The sequence below is a fragment of the Aythya marila genome (assembly GCF_965140915.1).
Source record: "Aythya marila genome assembly, chromosome: 1".
Classification (NCBI taxonomy): Eukaryota; Metazoa; Chordata; class Aves; order Anseriformes; family Anatidae; genus Aythya; species Aythya marila.
Genome location: NC_139042.1, coordinates 135167547 through 135184068, shown reverse-complemented (window position 1 = coordinate 135184068; position 16522 = coordinate 135167547). Strand labels below are relative to the sequence as shown.

General features: G+C 37.8%; 1 protein-coding gene across 1 annotated transcript in view; it reads left to right on the top strand.

Moving 5' to 3' along the window:
- Positions 1 to 16522, top strand: part of SMC1B (structural maintenance of chromosomes 1B) — a gene marked incomplete at its 5' end in the record, with an annotated part of 35069 nt that overhangs the window by 4778 nt on the left and 13769 nt on the right. The window contains 9 exons of the mRNA XM_082772516.1: positions 243 to 501; positions 1897 to 2037; positions 3405 to 3487; positions 4431 to 4638; positions 7562 to 7747; positions 10517 to 10696; positions 11707 to 11853; positions 12477 to 12614; positions 13109 to 13225. Of these exons, the coding sequence (XP_082628642.1) occupies positions 243 to 501; positions 1897 to 2037; positions 3405 to 3487; positions 4431 to 4638; positions 7562 to 7747; positions 10517 to 10696; positions 11707 to 11853; positions 12477 to 12614; positions 13109 to 13225 (1459 nt within the window). The remainder of the gene's footprint in view (positions 1 to 242; positions 502 to 1896; positions 2038 to 3404; positions 3488 to 4430; positions 4639 to 7561; positions 7748 to 10516; positions 10697 to 11706; positions 11854 to 12476; positions 12615 to 13108; positions 13226 to 16522) is intronic.

The following is a 16522-nucleotide window of genomic DNA, read 5'->3' as shown; positions in this document are numbered from 1 at the left end:
AGCAGTAAAAGTAATAACTAGATATTGGGGTCGTACCATCCTTCCCAAAGTTTTCAGTAATTTTATTATAGAAATAATGTGTTTGCCATGAGATTTTAGACTGTTGTACTTCACTGACATTTATATTTTCCATGGATATTAAAATAAAAAAAATCATCTGTGGGTATGTAGCCTTGCAGCTGGCAACCATTTTTGATTTGTATGTTTGTTTGAGGGGATGGTTTTGTTTTTTGTTCCTTTAGGACTCTTCAAGTGTCACTGGTTCAGCATAGAGCCCTCTATGTAAAAGCAAAAGAAAACACTTCCTACCAAATCAAGAAAATAGAAATGTCTAAAAAATTTCTGAGGGACAAGGAGAAATACTGTGATAAGGAAAAGCAGAACATAAAAGACCTGGAGATAGAACTGTATGAAACTGAGAAGGCGTGGAGAGAATTTGAGAAGAAAACTAAAGAGGAGATATTGCAGAGAGCAGCAGATATTGAGCTGAGAGAAAGTCAGGTGAATTGGGAGAACAAAAGCCAAAGTGTTGTTTACTAGTGAAGTCTGAAATCCACACTGATGAATCTGTGATTTCTAATGTTCTTGCTGTTGAGTTCAAACAAAAACAAGATTTTAGCTTTTATTCAGAGACTCTTAATCAGATAAATAGAAATGATGCTGCAGTCTTTTGGGGTACTGAGCTGTCTCCTTTCTGGTAGAAGGGGAAAAAACAGGCAGATTTCTGGGAAGTTCCAAGCAGTGAACAGTTCTAGGAAATCTGAATATTAGAAATGTCCTGTTCTGACATTAGATGTGGTACATATCTCAGGGTGTGTAGTCTTCTAAGCAATAGGAGAAGGTATTCTATTGAAAGAAGCAATGAATTTCAAGTGAATAAGAAGTTGAGAAGAGTTTGATGGAAACTTTCAGAAGAGTTGTAGGCAGGGACTTGCCTCTATGGGTTAGGGTTATAGCTGCATGTAATTATCCATGGTTAGGCTATTTTATCTGTTTGGGGTTGATTGGTTGGTGTTAGTGTTTTTCTTTCTTCGTGGAAGTCCAGAAAGTACAGTATGGGAGGGTAGGCGAGAAAATATCTTGTAGGGTCTTGGGCTGAGGGGATCCATTTTGAGAAATTAAATATTGCTGAAATCTGTTTTCAATTCGGAAAATGAAAACAAAAATGCAAACAAGATCGTGTTGTAATCCCACCCAATGTGGGTCAGAATCTAAAATTGAGATACTCAAAAGTGAGCTTATTTCAAGTTTTAGAAGGGAAGTACTGAATCATTTTACAGTAAATTCACATTTTAGAAAGCTATCTTTGCAACCATTTGGTGACAAAACCCTCCTAAAACCAAGTACTAGCTTCTCGTCTCCACTGTCTCTTCCTTAAAGTATTTTCTGATCAATTAATGGAGAACCTGAGGGATTGCTTATTTTAGCATGTGAATCTTTGTGTTCTGCACTTTAGACACATTTGTCAAATTAGTTGTAACTTTGCGGCATTGCTTAAAGTGTTGTTTCATATGTTAACCTTAAAAGTATATATTTGATAATGTAGAAATGTTGTAATAAGAATGGTGTTATAGTAAATCTGCACAAATTTTGGCCTGTGCAAAGACTTCTGTGTTACCGTTCGCTGTAAAGTACTGTCAACTTTATGAACTTTCCTGGAAGATAAAAATTGTTTTAAGTTTAAATATTTCTTGTCTGTGGTCTTAAATAAGTGTAAGCTTTGAATTGACTCTTCCTTTAATATAATTGCTGATAATGGAATTAATAGCTGGAATGACTAAAAATTATTTGGCTTTTGTAATATTTTTTTAATAAGGTAGATAATTACTAACTGAGGATATAAAACCATGAGCCATCCCACTTTCAGTGGTGTGAAATTTTTTGTTTTTTTCCCAGTTGGAGCGCTATAAAGAGCTAAAGGAAATAGCAAGAAGGAAAGTGGCTACGCTAACCCAGCAGCTAGAAAAACTTCAGTGGGAGCAAAAAGCGGATCAAGAAAGGATGAAACTTAACAGGAGAAAGAAAAAAGAAGTTGAGGTACTTGTATCCAGCTAGAATTACGTTTAAAGAGAAAAATGTTCTGTTTCTGTACCTGTGCCTCTGGTTTAAATGTCTATATAAATACATAAAGTGCTTTATCGCAAATCCTTAGCAAAGGAGATTGATTGTGAGTGTTCGTGTAGTTTTCGTATTGCAACAAGTTTAACAAAATGACTTGTATATTTGTTCAGAGAATGGTTGGATGGGCCCATGCAACCAGATTTTATTTTGTGAACACTGGCTGTAGCATTTTACAGTTGCTCAGAATTCAGAAAACTCAAAAGTCCATCAGACAGGATGTTACCATTTCTAGAGGTCCTTACATCTAATTGTTCTAAACGTAAATTTGCTTGTATAGAAAAGCCTACATTTTACATGATAGCTTGAGGGTGTAAAGTCATTCTTGCCATCATATTTAAGTTAATGCTTGTACATCCATTTGCTGTTGATAGGATGCTTTTTTCATTGAAGCACTAGGTACCAGAAGAAACTATTCACTAACTAAAAGTGAAATTCTATTCCTTGTGCACCACAAATTCTGTTTTAGTGTTGAGAAGGACATAAGGGATGCTGAGAGTTCATAAAATGTATGTCTTACCATTCAGAGTTGGTATTACTCATGTGTGTATATATATGAAATTCCTATTAAAATAAATTGGAACTTTGTGCTTCTCTATTTTTGCATAACAATTCTCTTACCTCCTTTAAATATAGATATCAAAATATCATTAGTGTGCATTGCTAGTAAATGTTACATGCCTTTAAAAAATAGAAAGGAGTAGAAGGAGACCAATAGATTTAAAATTAGAGATGATAGAGATACATAACGTACTTTGAAACAAAACAATAGGTCACAAGGATTTTGGAAGTTATGACTTATTAAAATGTGTATTTTTTTTTTTCACTTGATGTAGTATGTGTTTTTATTAAGTTTGAGTAGTTGAAAAGGCTTGTTTTGTTGTTGGTTTGTTTTTGCTAGTACTATGTTTTTGTTTGGGGTTAGGAAAAAGCTTTTATTCTTGCAAAGCACATTTTTTGTTTTAACACCTGTAATTTACTAACACTGTGTGTAAAATTATCCCACTGATGGTGTCGTGATTCTTTGTGCTGAAGAGGCTTTCTCTGAACTGTTGCCAAACATGAAAAGTACAGTAACGTCTCCAGCAAGGTAAAATTATTTTTGCTATTCATAGTGCAGCTTAATCTGCTATTGAAAATAGATGCTGTTGCGTCAGCATGAAATACTTACAAGGAAGAAAAGATGCATCTCAGTACTTGGAATTAAGAGCTTTATATATTGCTGTGAAATAAATAAGTAAATAAAATCATTTGATTCTTAACACATTCTATATGTGATTTCTTAGGAAAACATTAAACAGACTGTGGAACGGATAGAAGAGCATAAAAGACGAATAGAGAAGTTGGAAGAGTACACCAAGTTATGCATGTATGTTTAAAAAAGTAAAAGCTAATTAGATTTCTTGTATGTTAACGTATTTTCAAATTCTTCTGCTGTGGTATTAATTTTTCCTGTTACTTTAGCTGTCAAATTAAGTAGGAAATATGATGACACCCATATGTTGTTTGAAACGTTATTATAATCGCTTCTAATTTCTTGTATGTGTGCAAATTACATCACTACACGTAGGGTTTGGGGCTATTAGTGTAGAAATTCTGAGAGAGAGAATAGGGGCAGTGTTGTAGTTGTGCTGCTCTAGAAACAAGTTAATATTGACACTGTATTAGGAGCACAACTCAGTTCTTGTTCTGTTTTCTACCTGATTTTCACTCTTTGTGAAATAAAAGTACATAAGCCCTACGTTGACCAACCCGATCTAGCTTTGATGTTAGCCCTGTTCTCTGCAGGTCAGAATAGATACCTTCAGAGATTTCTCCCAGCCTGTTGTCTTCCTATGCATCTGTATCGTGCACTTTGGCTTAGCGGTGCTGTGTATGCACTGAACAAAGTTTTGCTATGGTCAGATAGCAGCAAACCCATTGCAACTGTGATACAAAATTATTTTAATTAAGTATTGTGTAGTGGAGTTTAGCAAAGCCTTAATGACTTTGCATTGGCATGAAGTGAGTCATAGTTTTGAATGAGAATCTTCAGTCCTTCATAGTTTTACAATATCAGACCTTTTATTGATGGTGGATACAATAATGGCGTTTCATATTGCAGTCATAAATTCACACTGGAACTCAATTTGGAAACCTTAGCAATAGCTTGTGCTATAGAATGCAACTCAGTAAGTGACTTCTTACAGATTCTAAAAGACTTCAATGATTGTTTTGTAGTCTGTGGCCTTGGAATGATTTTAATTTTGTAAACCAAAAGCTTGTATACATGAAACAGTAAACTGCTTTCCTCCCTTTGCTTTGGCTCAAAGTGAGTCATTGGCAGAGAAGAAACGTCAGGAAGAAACACTTACTGAAGAAATAAAAAACTCAACAATACGAATGGCTGAAGTGAATGAAGAATTGAACAAAATAGTTGGTGAACTGCAGAATGCCAAAATCGATTACCATGAAGGAAAGCGTCAGCAAATGAGAGCAGAGTTGCTGGAAAGTCTCAGAAGACTGTATCCAGATTCTGTGGTAATTGAATGACCTCACTTAGATGCCTTATATTACAATTCAGAACTGAGAATTCTGCTTAAGACTGTGTAAGCAGCTAGAGTAAAGTGGACTCTCTTGTATGTTGTGTTAAGCTTCAGGCCTGCTTCAGTGCACGTGGCAAAATAGTACTACTGGAAGAGGAGCATTTGCTGTCATTATTTTTCAGAGATTCCAGTAACAGACTAGTACTTGCATCAAAAAAGTTTTGATCGCTTGTGTGCTTTTTATGGAGTGTGACTTATTTTTTTTTTTTTCCTATTCTAAACTGTGATTGTCTATACTAAAACATATTGACTTGCTTACTTTGAACAAATGAATGGGAAGATCAGCTCTAAGCCCATCTATCCCAGGAAGAATACTCCAGGTGCATTTGTTCCCATTTTTTTCCCCAGATTGTTCTCGATACTCCAGACTTCTGTTCACAAATGGTTTGTTTATCAAATACTATGCTTTACTTAAATCACCCACCGATAATGTCAGTGTTTTGTGTATTCTAAGTTATCACGAGATCTCAAGATATTTACCAAAATTGATTGAATGCTTTATGAGGCATGTCTACACCACTTTTATAGATACTTTTAAAGATAATTATTCTGACTCTGGAAGCAACTCCAAGTAAGAACTCTTTAATAAATCTAATCAACTGAATAGTTGCTCCCTGGGTATACCTCAGTATACTCAGTCCTTTTCGGTATGCATACTCATTTGAGATTTACAAGTTGGGAATTCCATTTTGGAAAAACAACAAAAAAAAATGTTTAGAAGTTGACATCTCTGCTTCCTAGTGCAGCCATAATAACGTAGTATTTTATTTTTTTCTCAGTTATGCTCTGCTTATTTGTCTTTGACAGAACCTCAGCATGTGGCAAGTGTTAGCTTTTTATAATACGTGCTCACAAGATGTTCAAAAAGAATCAGAAGAATGACTGCATGTCTCTTTTTGCTTTCTCTTTACGTTGTATCCCTATATGACAAGAATTGGACCATACTGGTGATACCTTGCTCGCCTAGGGGAGAGCTGGTGTCCTAGGTGTTCTGTCATTTTCCTTCAAGAGCTGCAGACTTAGAGTACTCACCAATGCAATGGCTTTGGAAATAGAAAGTGGATAACTTAAAACAGCAGCATGTGAGGCAGCAGAGTTGCTTTGAGCTGCTTCCTTTGATGTATTAATTCTAGATTACTGAACACAATCCAAATTAAAGTCTCAGGATGAAAGGTCATGACAGGTTTCATCTGATTGATAGTCCACTAAGTCCTCAGTCAGAACTAGAGGAAATTTTGGTGTTGGTCTTTTGGATTTCATAGGCAAAAAAAAAAAAAAAAAAAATACAAATGCCTTATTGTTTCAAAACATTTAGTTCTTAAATCAGTGTTAAAGTTTATATTCTGGAAATATATTTTTTTTAATGGTCAGTGAACGTTCCAGGTACTGGAATAGCCACCCAGCAATCTTGAGTCCTGCTGTGTAAAGGCCACATGGCACTTCTCATGGTTTTGTCTGATTAACATAGTGAACTTTGCAGCTTACTACAGTTTTTACAATTTTATTTTCAAAATGTCATTCCTACACTAGTAGTTCTAATTGGCAAGGTTACTGTTTTTAGATTGTTAGGCGGCTGTTATTTATTCCCATAGAAATCTGGCATTACACCTGGACTCAAATGCCTCTGTGTAGTTCTGAGTGTCTGAAACATCACATGCCTGAGTTGCAGACAGGAACATCCAAGTTGATGAAACTGAGGAAAATGAGGAAACTAAATGAAGGCGTTTATAGTGTTGTGTGTTATCCTTGCAATTATTCTTTTTGTTTCAGAGAATTGAAAGCATTTACCAAGAGAAGGGTAAAAGAGCAGATCATAGTAAGCTACAATTTGATCTGCTGTAAATTATATTATTTATACTATGGCATCAGATAATGCTGTGGATGACCTATCACATACAGCTCCTCACATGCTCACATACAGTCTTCCTGTTATCATTTGATAATAAACATAAAATCATAGAAATGCAGGAGACCAGTAGCTATATGTGAACAAGCAGGAAAATTGTTCTTCAATAAAATTATAGATTACAATGTTCAGAATGTGCATTGGCTTTAATTTTTCAGGGAAAGTTCAACTGTAACTAAAATTACAGGAACAGAACTAAAGATCTTTAGGGAACATACACAGCAAAGAACTGAAGTTCTTGTAGGTGAGAGTTCTCATGGGTGGGAACAGCTGTTGAAAGAGCAAAAGCGAGTGTATTACAGAACTTGAAAGAATAGTTAGAATTTGTAACTGCTTTTTGGTAGTAGGTGGTTGTTTATTGCATCACAGTGATAATCTGATAATACCTGTATCTGATCATACTTTTTTTTTTAATATGTTTTGATCTGTGGCAAATAATCTTGTTATTGTCATTTAGATTTACTGTCATTCTGTGGAGTTAGTATGCACTTGGAATAAATTTTATCTCTGGAGGTGATACTTCAATATAAGGCAAAATAGGCTTAATTATTTGGACTGCACAGTACAAGAAAAGCAGTTTTGACTCTTTTTCATGCTACTATTATAAGAAGTTAACTTATTTTTTGAGTTGAAGCTACAGTAGGCTGTTTAGTCTTTCTTGCTGTCATTTTCCAGTTAGCCGTTCTATTTATATAGGATCTTATCAGTCAAAGATCTTATTGTATTAGGCACTTTCATTCCAGCCAAAAAAGATGCTTAGCCAATTTTACTATTGTCACTCTGTTGTACTTCTAAAAGTACATGCTAAAGATTGCAAGTAATGCAATAAGATGTATGTAACTGTCACCTTAGGGGAAGAAATTAAACGTTTTCAGATTTTGAAGTCATACTTTGCCATTTGGACTGATGACTACTAATTACATTTTTATTTCTCCATATTTTTTATCTTCAGTTTGGAAGACTGCTTGACTTGTGCCAACCTATTCATAAAAAATACCAGCTTGCTGTCACCAAAGTGTTCAGCAAATACATGACTGCTATTGTTGTTGCCACGGAAAAAACAGCAAGAGATTGCATACGGTTCCTAAAACAAGAACGAGCTGAACCCGAAACTTTTCTTGCTTTGGATTACCTTGATGTAAGTACATTTTTCTTTTTCCTGTTATCAGCAACTTAATACACTTGTAAATCTTGATACTGTCTCCTTTAAGCTAACTAAAACAGGCTTAAGTGCTACAGTAAAGCAAACATGGTTTGAGAACGACTGTAAAGCTCAAAACATTACATGCTCTTGATGAGATTCAGACCCTTCTTCTGCCTATATATTTAGATGTTTTATGCCTTGTGAAGTATTATCACAGACCAGTTGAGGTTGGAAGGGACCTGGAAGTGTTCTTGTCCAACCACTCTGCTAAAGCAGGGCCATGTAGGGCACATTTCCCAGGGCTATGTGCAGACAGCTCTTGAATGCTTCCAGGAAGGGAGGCTCCACGAACTCTCTGGGCAGCTTAGTCCATTGCTCTGTGACCCATAGCACAGAAGGGCTTCCTAGTGTTCAGGTGAAACCTTCTGTGTTCTGTTTGTGCCTGTTGCTTCTTGTCCTGGCACTGGGCACCTCAGTGCAAAAACCTGTCTCTGTTCTTTATACTGTCTCTACAGGTATTTGTACATGCTGTTGAGATCACCTTGAGCCTTCTTTTCTCCAGGCTAAACAGATCCAGGTATCTTAGCCTTTCCTCACAGGAGAAACATTCCAGTCCCTTTAATCATCTTAGCAGTCCTCTGCTGCACTCCAGTAGCTCTATATCTTTCTTGTCCTGGGGAGACCAGGCCTGGACACAATACTTCCCACAGCACTGCTGAGGGGAGGAAAAGGATAATCTCCCTTGACCTGCTGGCCACAGTGCTGTCAGTTGAGTCTAGGATACCATTAGCCTTCTCTGTTGTAAAGGCACTTTGCTGGCTCGTACTAAACTTGGTGTCTACCAGGACCCCACGGTCCTTTTCTGTTGGACTGCTTTCCAGTTTTTTAGCCCTCGGTTTGTTGCGGAGCATGGGATTATTCCTTCCCAGGGGCAGGACTTAACATTTCCCTCAGCTGAATGTCATGAAGATCTTTACTGCCTGGTTCTCCAGCCTGTCCAGCTCTGTCTGGGTGGCAACATGACCCTCTGGTCTGTCAGCTGCTTCTCCCAGTTCTGTGTCATTTGCAGACTTGCTGAGGGTGCGCCCTGCCCCATCATCCAGGTCATTAATGAAGATGTTCAGCAGGAACATCCTAGTGCTGACTACTGGGATACATAGCTTGTTACTGGCCTCTGGCCTCCTCCATTTCGAGCCTGGCAGTTCAGCCAGTTTTCAGGGCACCTCACTGAATGCTCATACGTCAACAGCTTGTCTGTGAGGATCGTGTTGGGTACAGGGTTAAAAGCCTTTACTGAAGTCCAGGCAGACAGTATCCACTGCTCTTCCCTCATCTACCAGGCCAGTCGTTTCATTGTGGAAGGCTATCTGGTGAGTCTGTGCTGACTGCTCCTGGTTACTTTCTTGTTCATGTGCCTGGAAATGGATTCCAGAATTAGTTGCTCCATCACCTTCCCAGGGTTGTAGGTGAAGCTGTTTGGCCTGTAGTGTTGTGGGTCCTCCTTCTTGGTCCCTTTTGAAGATGAGAAAGATGTTTGTTCTCCTGCAGTCCTCAAGCGTCTCTCCCAGTCATCATGATTGTTCAAATGTTATTGAAAGTGGCCTTGCAATTACATCAGCCAGTTCCCTCAGCTCTTGTGTGTTCATCCCATCAGCCAGTTCCCTAAGCTCTTGTGTGTTCATCTCATCTGAGCCCGTGGACTTCTGTATTTCTGGTTTGCTTTAGCATTCACTGACCTGATCTTTCACCAAGGGCATGTTTTCCTTGTTTAAGCCTTCAACTGATGTCTGGGACCTGGTGTTCCTGAAGGTTGGTCTTGCTAGTATAGTCTGAGGTAAAGGAGGTCTTCTATCATACCATTTGACACCAGGTCCTCTGCCTCATTCAGCAGAAAGTGTGTGTTTTCTCTCATCTTTCTTTTGCCATCTATGCACTTACCGAAGCTCCTCCTTTGTCATCCCTGGACATACTCAATTCTGTTTGGAATTTGTCTTCCTTAACTGTAATCTGTGTGCTTGCATAGTGCCTCTCTTTTCCTACCAGGTCTTGTGTCCATGCTTCTATCTTCTGTATACTTCTGTTTGTGTTTTGTTTTTTTTTTTTTTTTTTTCTTCCTTGTAGCCTTCCTGCCATTTTTACTTGACTTCCTGCATGTTGGTATAGACCTCTCCTGGAGGGAGGGGATCCTTGAAATTAACCAGCATTTGTGAGCCACTCTTCCCTTCAAGGCCTTGTCCCATGGGACTCTTCCAAGCAGATTCTTAAAGGGACCAAAGTCTACTCTCTTGACATCCAGTGTCATCATCTTGCTTTTTGACCTAATTTCTCCTCTTAAGATCCTGAACTCTCCTATCACAGGGTCACTGCAGTCGAAGTTGCTTTCATCTTTTGCATCAAGACTCTCCTTGTTGGTATGAGGTCCAGCAGAGCACCTCTCCTCACAGATGCCTCCCACACATGGGTGAGGAAGTTGTCTGTGATTTTCAGGAGCCTCCTATATTGCTTACGTCCTGCTGTGTTGTCCATTGAGCAGAGAGCTGCTTGGTTGAAGTCCCCATGAGCACAAGGGTCTGTTGAAAGTGAGGCTTTACAGGTTTCAGGACTGTTTTGTACACAGAACATGAAAAACAGATCTGTTTCTACTTTTGTAGTGACTGAGTGACCCATTATTTTGATTTGTACATCCTGTCCCCAGACCACTGAGATTTAAATATGGTTTGCTATTACAACGTGAATTTTAAACACTGCATGTTTGCATTACAGGTTAAGCCAATTAATGAGAAGTTAAGAGAGATAAAAGGAGCTAAAATGCTGGTGGATGTTGTACAAACTCCATTTGATCCACTGAAAAAAGTAATTCAGTTTGTGAGTGGGAATGGCTTGGTCTGTGAAACAGTTAAAGAAGCAAGACAAATAGCATTTGATGGACCAGTGAGGTTGAAAGTAAGAAGTTGAATTTTGTTCTATATGTTAGGTATTTAATGCCATTTAAATATTTATTCTATGTACATCCTACAAAATACTGCAGATAAACAAAAAATGATGCTGTGCTCTCTAGTCTATTCCCACATAAACAAATAGCCAGGTATTTTACATGCTTGCATTTTTCTCTCTATAGTAGTATATTTAAATGATTTCCTAGGTAAAGGAGGCAAATTAGAAAAGATTGTTAGTTAGCGTTCAGACTTGTTTCTTGACATAGTCCTCTGTTGATAAAAGGAAAGATAAGGAAAAATGGATAATCCTGTTCTTAAAATAGTTGATTTTAAAAATACAAATATCTTGATAGCTTTTCTGTGAAGAAATGCTTTAAAAAAATATTTTAAGAATCTGATAGTTGCAGATATAGACTGTAGACAGATGAAACAGCTTCTTTGTATCTTGCAGTTTTTTCTTTTTTTGCCATATCTCTATTTCTGTCACTGTCTGTGGAGCACTTTTATACACTTACTAAAGCTTTTAAAAATCTTGGTTAGAACAGCTTTAAGTTGAAGGTGAGCGTGGCATCTGGGTTGCTTGAAATTGAGATGACTCACAAAAAAAATGTTCCTTACTAAGACTGAAGCTTACTAAGACTGAAGTTTTCTGTTTGTAATGAGGTGGTCACTCTTCCAGGTGTAGAGTTTTCCTTCCATTATCACCTTGCTTGTTTTGCTCTACTGACCTGGCCAGAACCTAAATTACTAACATACAGGAATGTCTTAAACTTCTTAAATGGAAGGAAATCACAAGATTTCATTTCCTTTTCCGATCTGTTGTAATAATAACAGAATGTGACCCAAGCCATAAACAGCAGGCTTTTTTGTGGCTTAGTATATTTCATATCAGTTGGTTTGGAATACAGAGTCCAACAAGAATATGTTTGTCACTTGTTTAACTATGTTATTTTGATGCACTAGTTCACTGCTTTGTGTTAAGAATTTATTTAGTTACTTATTAATTTTTACTTGCAGACGGTGGCGCTTGATGGAACTTTATTTTTGAAATCTGGAGTGATTTCTGGAGGATCAAGCGATTTAAAATTCAAAGCCAGATGTTGGGATGATAAAGAAATGAATAAAATGAAAGAAAGAAGAGAGAGCTTGATTAATGAGTTAAAGGTAGGCCTCTTAAAGAGCACTTAACTGCAAAAGGCATAAAGTCTAATTTAATTTAAGAGTGGGAGAAATGAAGGTGATTCCTTAAGCAGTAAACAGGACATAGTAGTTGTTTATACTGTTCTAGTTTTTAGTAATATACTGTGAGTCCCTGTCTTCAGCTGGTGGGTTGGCTCATGTATCACAGAGGTGGAGAACAAGGACAGTGTTGTTAATATATATACATATATATAATATTCATATTCCTTCAAGGAAAAAAATGGGGTTTAAAGTACCCTACAACTTGTAGCAAAAAAAGTCAATACATTCTGCTAACATGAAAACATTTGCACAGACCAAAACCTGTCAATATAAAATGATTCTCAAAACCTTTAGTTATTGGGGGGGGGAATGAGGAGTCTGGGCAGAGAGTAGGAATTTGCAAGTCTGTGCTTTCTTTTAAGAAATAAATCTATGTGAAATGACACATGAGTGTGACCAATGATATCAGCATTTACTTTGAAGGTGGCCGTTTTCAGTGAGGCTAGCGTTAAATAGTTAACAAACCTGAAAAACAAATAATTTCTCAATACATCAAATTTCATTTTAAATGCTTTTTCTCTTCTCCTGTTGTAATATTTTTCTAGGACTTAATGAAAATCAAACGTAAGGAGACTGATTTGAAGCACTTGCATGCTCAGTGTCATGGAACTCAGATGCGACTTAAATATTCACAAAGTGAATTAGACCTTATTAAAAAGAAACATCTTGCTAATCTCTACATGGTGTAGTACTAAGCCTTTATAATTTTCATGCTTAATCATTGTATTTTTGTATATATCTTCATAAATTGTGATTACCAGCAGTGATGTATTGCTTCCTAACGTAGGGTTTTTTACCTTAATTTGTTTCACATACAGCAGTTATGACTAAAGAATTACTAAAACGTATATTTTTTAAATGACAAAATAATCTAAATAAGGCTTTTCCTAAATTAGCAGAAATTCAAACTGATTTAAAAACTAAGTTTGGCCTATCATTTAGTAACTTCCCAATGTCTGGTTTAACTCAACAGACACTTAAATGATACTTATGTAATTTGCTTCTCTACTGTAACTATTGCATGTAAATTAGCAACAACTGTGAGTAAGTAGCATTTGAGAAGAAAATAGTATTTCTAACCAGAAAAGTACAGTTCATCTGGATCAGAAAGGTGTTAGTTTCTAGGAAGTTAACCATCCTGTTAAGAAAAATTAGCATCTTTTTCCCTTCTATGTAGGAGAAATCAAAGCTGGAAAGTGAACTAGTAAATACTGAGTCCCAGCATGATATGATAAATGAAGGAGTACTACAGAGAGAATTAAAAATAAAAGAATTTCAGAAGAAAATCAATGAGGTAGGTCCTTCTGTCATAGTCACACAGTTTATGTTGTTATTCTACAGAAACTTCTTTCTGTACCATATTAGAGTTTGGAAAACTTCAAACTTTTACAAACCTAGTCTACAAAGTAGGTTACAATTACTCCAGTAATCATCCCACCTTTTCTACCTTGGTCACTTACCAAGTGAACTGAAATGTCCTTACTTTACAGTTGGGTGTTAGTATGTATGAAGCATAGCTTCGCAAATCAGTTTCATTAAAATCAATATTCTGTGATTTACATGTGCCAAACACAAACCCAACCAAGGGAATGCATATACTTTGAATACTAGATGATGCTATGCCTAATCTATATGCTATAATTCCAGTTGATACCTGAGAAAATAATTCTGAGTTTGAAGAATAGGGGTTTTCTTCTCTTTCCCCTTCCTCCTCTGCTATTAAATATGATTTACTCTTTGTATTGAGCGTAGATGGTCTACCAAATTTCACAGCTTTAGAGCTGTACAGTACAAACTTCCAGTGTGGATCAAATCACAGAAAAATACTCCAGCTTTTTCATGTCTGAGAGTATAATTTCAAAAGTCTTATCTTACTTGTTCTGAGACTCCAGTGTCTAAGATTTTGGTAAGAAAAAGAAAAAATCATGTACGTATTTTAATGTAGAAAGATAATTATAGAGTGTGATTGCATGACTAGACCATGACTACCTTTTGCCATGAAGTCTTCCTGGCTCACATGGGTCTGTGACAACATACACATACATGAAGCCCAATTTTAAACTCTCCGTACGCCTATACACCTACAACATTTACAAATCTCTTGGTAATCAGCACTAAGCAGATGTCTGTAGAGGTATCTCTTCTTCTGGTATCTCTTCTTCTGGTATCTCTTCTTCTGAAAAAGAGATGATCCACACTTCTGGAACCCAAAGACAGATTAGGCATGTGCATGCCATCAGGAATAGAGCTCTATCTGTTTTCTAGAGCTGAGACCAGATCTTAGTGCTGCTAGAATACTTTATTCTGGACTCTGCAGGTCTTGTGTCTAGGTGATGACATTACACCACTATATACTTGAAAAGCAAATAAAGAGCAGCAGTGTAAAGAGTCCTTTTGTTGTTGTTGTTGGAAAGTGACAAATACCTGTGTTTTCTGTGTGCTTTGATTACACTGGGGGAATGAACAGAGCCCTTCTGTTGGAAGGGATCTATAGTGATGTAGTCCAATTGCCTGTCCTCTTCAGGGCTAGCCAGAAATTGAAGCCTAGTAATGGAGACATTGTCCAGCCTCTTGAGTGTTGACAGGCGTGGGGAATCAACCACTCCTCTGAGAAGCCCATTCTAATGTTGGACCACCCTCAGAGTAAAGAATTTTTTCCTAATGCCTAGTCTGACCCTCCCCTGGCACAGCTTTATGCTGTTCCCTCACATCCTGTCATCGATGACCAGGAGCAGAGCCCAGCACCTCCCTCGGCACTCCCCTCCTCAGGGAGCTGCAGGGAGGTCACGTCTTGGCTCCTTTTCTCTAGACTGGGCAACACAAGTGTCCTTAGCCTCTCCTCACAGGACATGCCTGCCAGCCCTCTTACCAGCTTTGTTGCCCTCCTCTGGATACTTTCAAGGGCCTTAATATCCTTTTCATATTGTGGAGCCCAGACTGCACACAATATTCACGATAAGGCTGTGCCAACATTAATATAGCAGGAGCATCATCTCTTTTGAGTGTACACCTGTGCTGTGTTTAATATATCCCAAAACGCAGTTTGCTCCTTGGTTGCCAGGGCACACTGCTGCCTTATGCTGAGCCTGCTGCAAACCAGCACCCCCAGGCCCCTGTCTGCTGAGCTGCTCTTCAGCCACTTGGCTCCCAGTCTGTGCCTGTGTCCAGGTGCAGCACCCAGCATTTATTCTTTGTGCCTGTTGTTCTTCCTGGGATATACCAGCACTGCATCTCCCAGTTTAGTATCATCAGACTTGCTGAGGATGAACTCAGCTCCTGCATCCATCAGTCCTAGATGTGAACCTCAGGAAACACTGCTGGTGACCAGCTGCCAGCCAGATGCAGCCCCAGTCACTGCGATGCTTTGGGCTGTACTGTTCAGCCTCTTCATCGCCCATTGTAGTGGCTGAGTCAGCAAATTCTTCATTGCACTGATTTTCTTCTTTGTTTCATTTTATGGTTATGTTTGTTTTTTTAAGACCATTGTATGCTAATGACTATTGTCATTGAAGCCTACTCCTTCTCCGTTTTTATCAGCAACAGATGTTCTCAAAGATGTTACGTGATCTAACAGGTTAGATTTCTAGGCTGTCTTTTCTGTAGATAGTTCCGCCATCTCATAGCCTCAGCTCCCTCTCATTCCCTTCAGATGGTCTCCAGAATAGTTCATGCAGACAGCTGACATTCAAAAGGTTGATTATTGTGAAGAGATAGAAGGCATTCAGTGACGTAAATAGAACTAAAGCCCAATATAGTACCAAAAGGGGTTTCATAGTGTGTTCTGCTAGAATTCAGATAAGAGCTCTGGTGTTTCTGAAAAATAAGTATGTTATTCTCTACTGCTCTCTGAAAGCCACCTTTGTCATAGGTCTTGCCAAACACTAAGGAATCTGGTACATCCTTTGGAAGAGGGGTGGTGCAGTTAATCTGGAAATTCACAGCCCTGCACCCTGATGCTTATGTAGATGTACATATACACATATATGTACAAACACATATTCCTCACCACTATCAGGAGTTACGTGAGGTGCATAGTACATTATATAGCTTAAACTGATAAGAATGGGTCAGAGGCTAGAAACTTCCTTGAATTAATATGTGACTGAAATTCTACATGTGAAGAGAAACCAAAATTACAGCGTATTGTCTTGGTTGTGGTACGGGCATGGGGGAGTGCACGTGTGTGTCATCCTCAGACACTGAGGAAGTCCTTAGTGTTTGCACCATAAGAATCACAAATCCAGGTAAATTTTCTTTTGCTTGTATTGAGGGAAAACAAACAAACAAAAAACAACCTTCCCCTCCCTCCAAAAAAAAAAAAATGTGCCTGTCTGTTTCCTGTGAATAATATTACTTGGTTAGATACAGCATTTGGTATCTGGTTAAACAGGGTTACAGACCAAAACAATGTAAACAGTTGTTTTTTGGTCTGTAAAGTTGTCTTAAAATGTTGTTCAGTCCATTGTTTTTGTTAGTATGTACTGTATAATTAGGAAATGGGAGATTCTGTAGCAGTTCTTTTGATGTGGCTCTGCTTTAAATGGGATGTAGCAATTAATATTTATGGATCACTTGAAAGGATTAAAGTGAA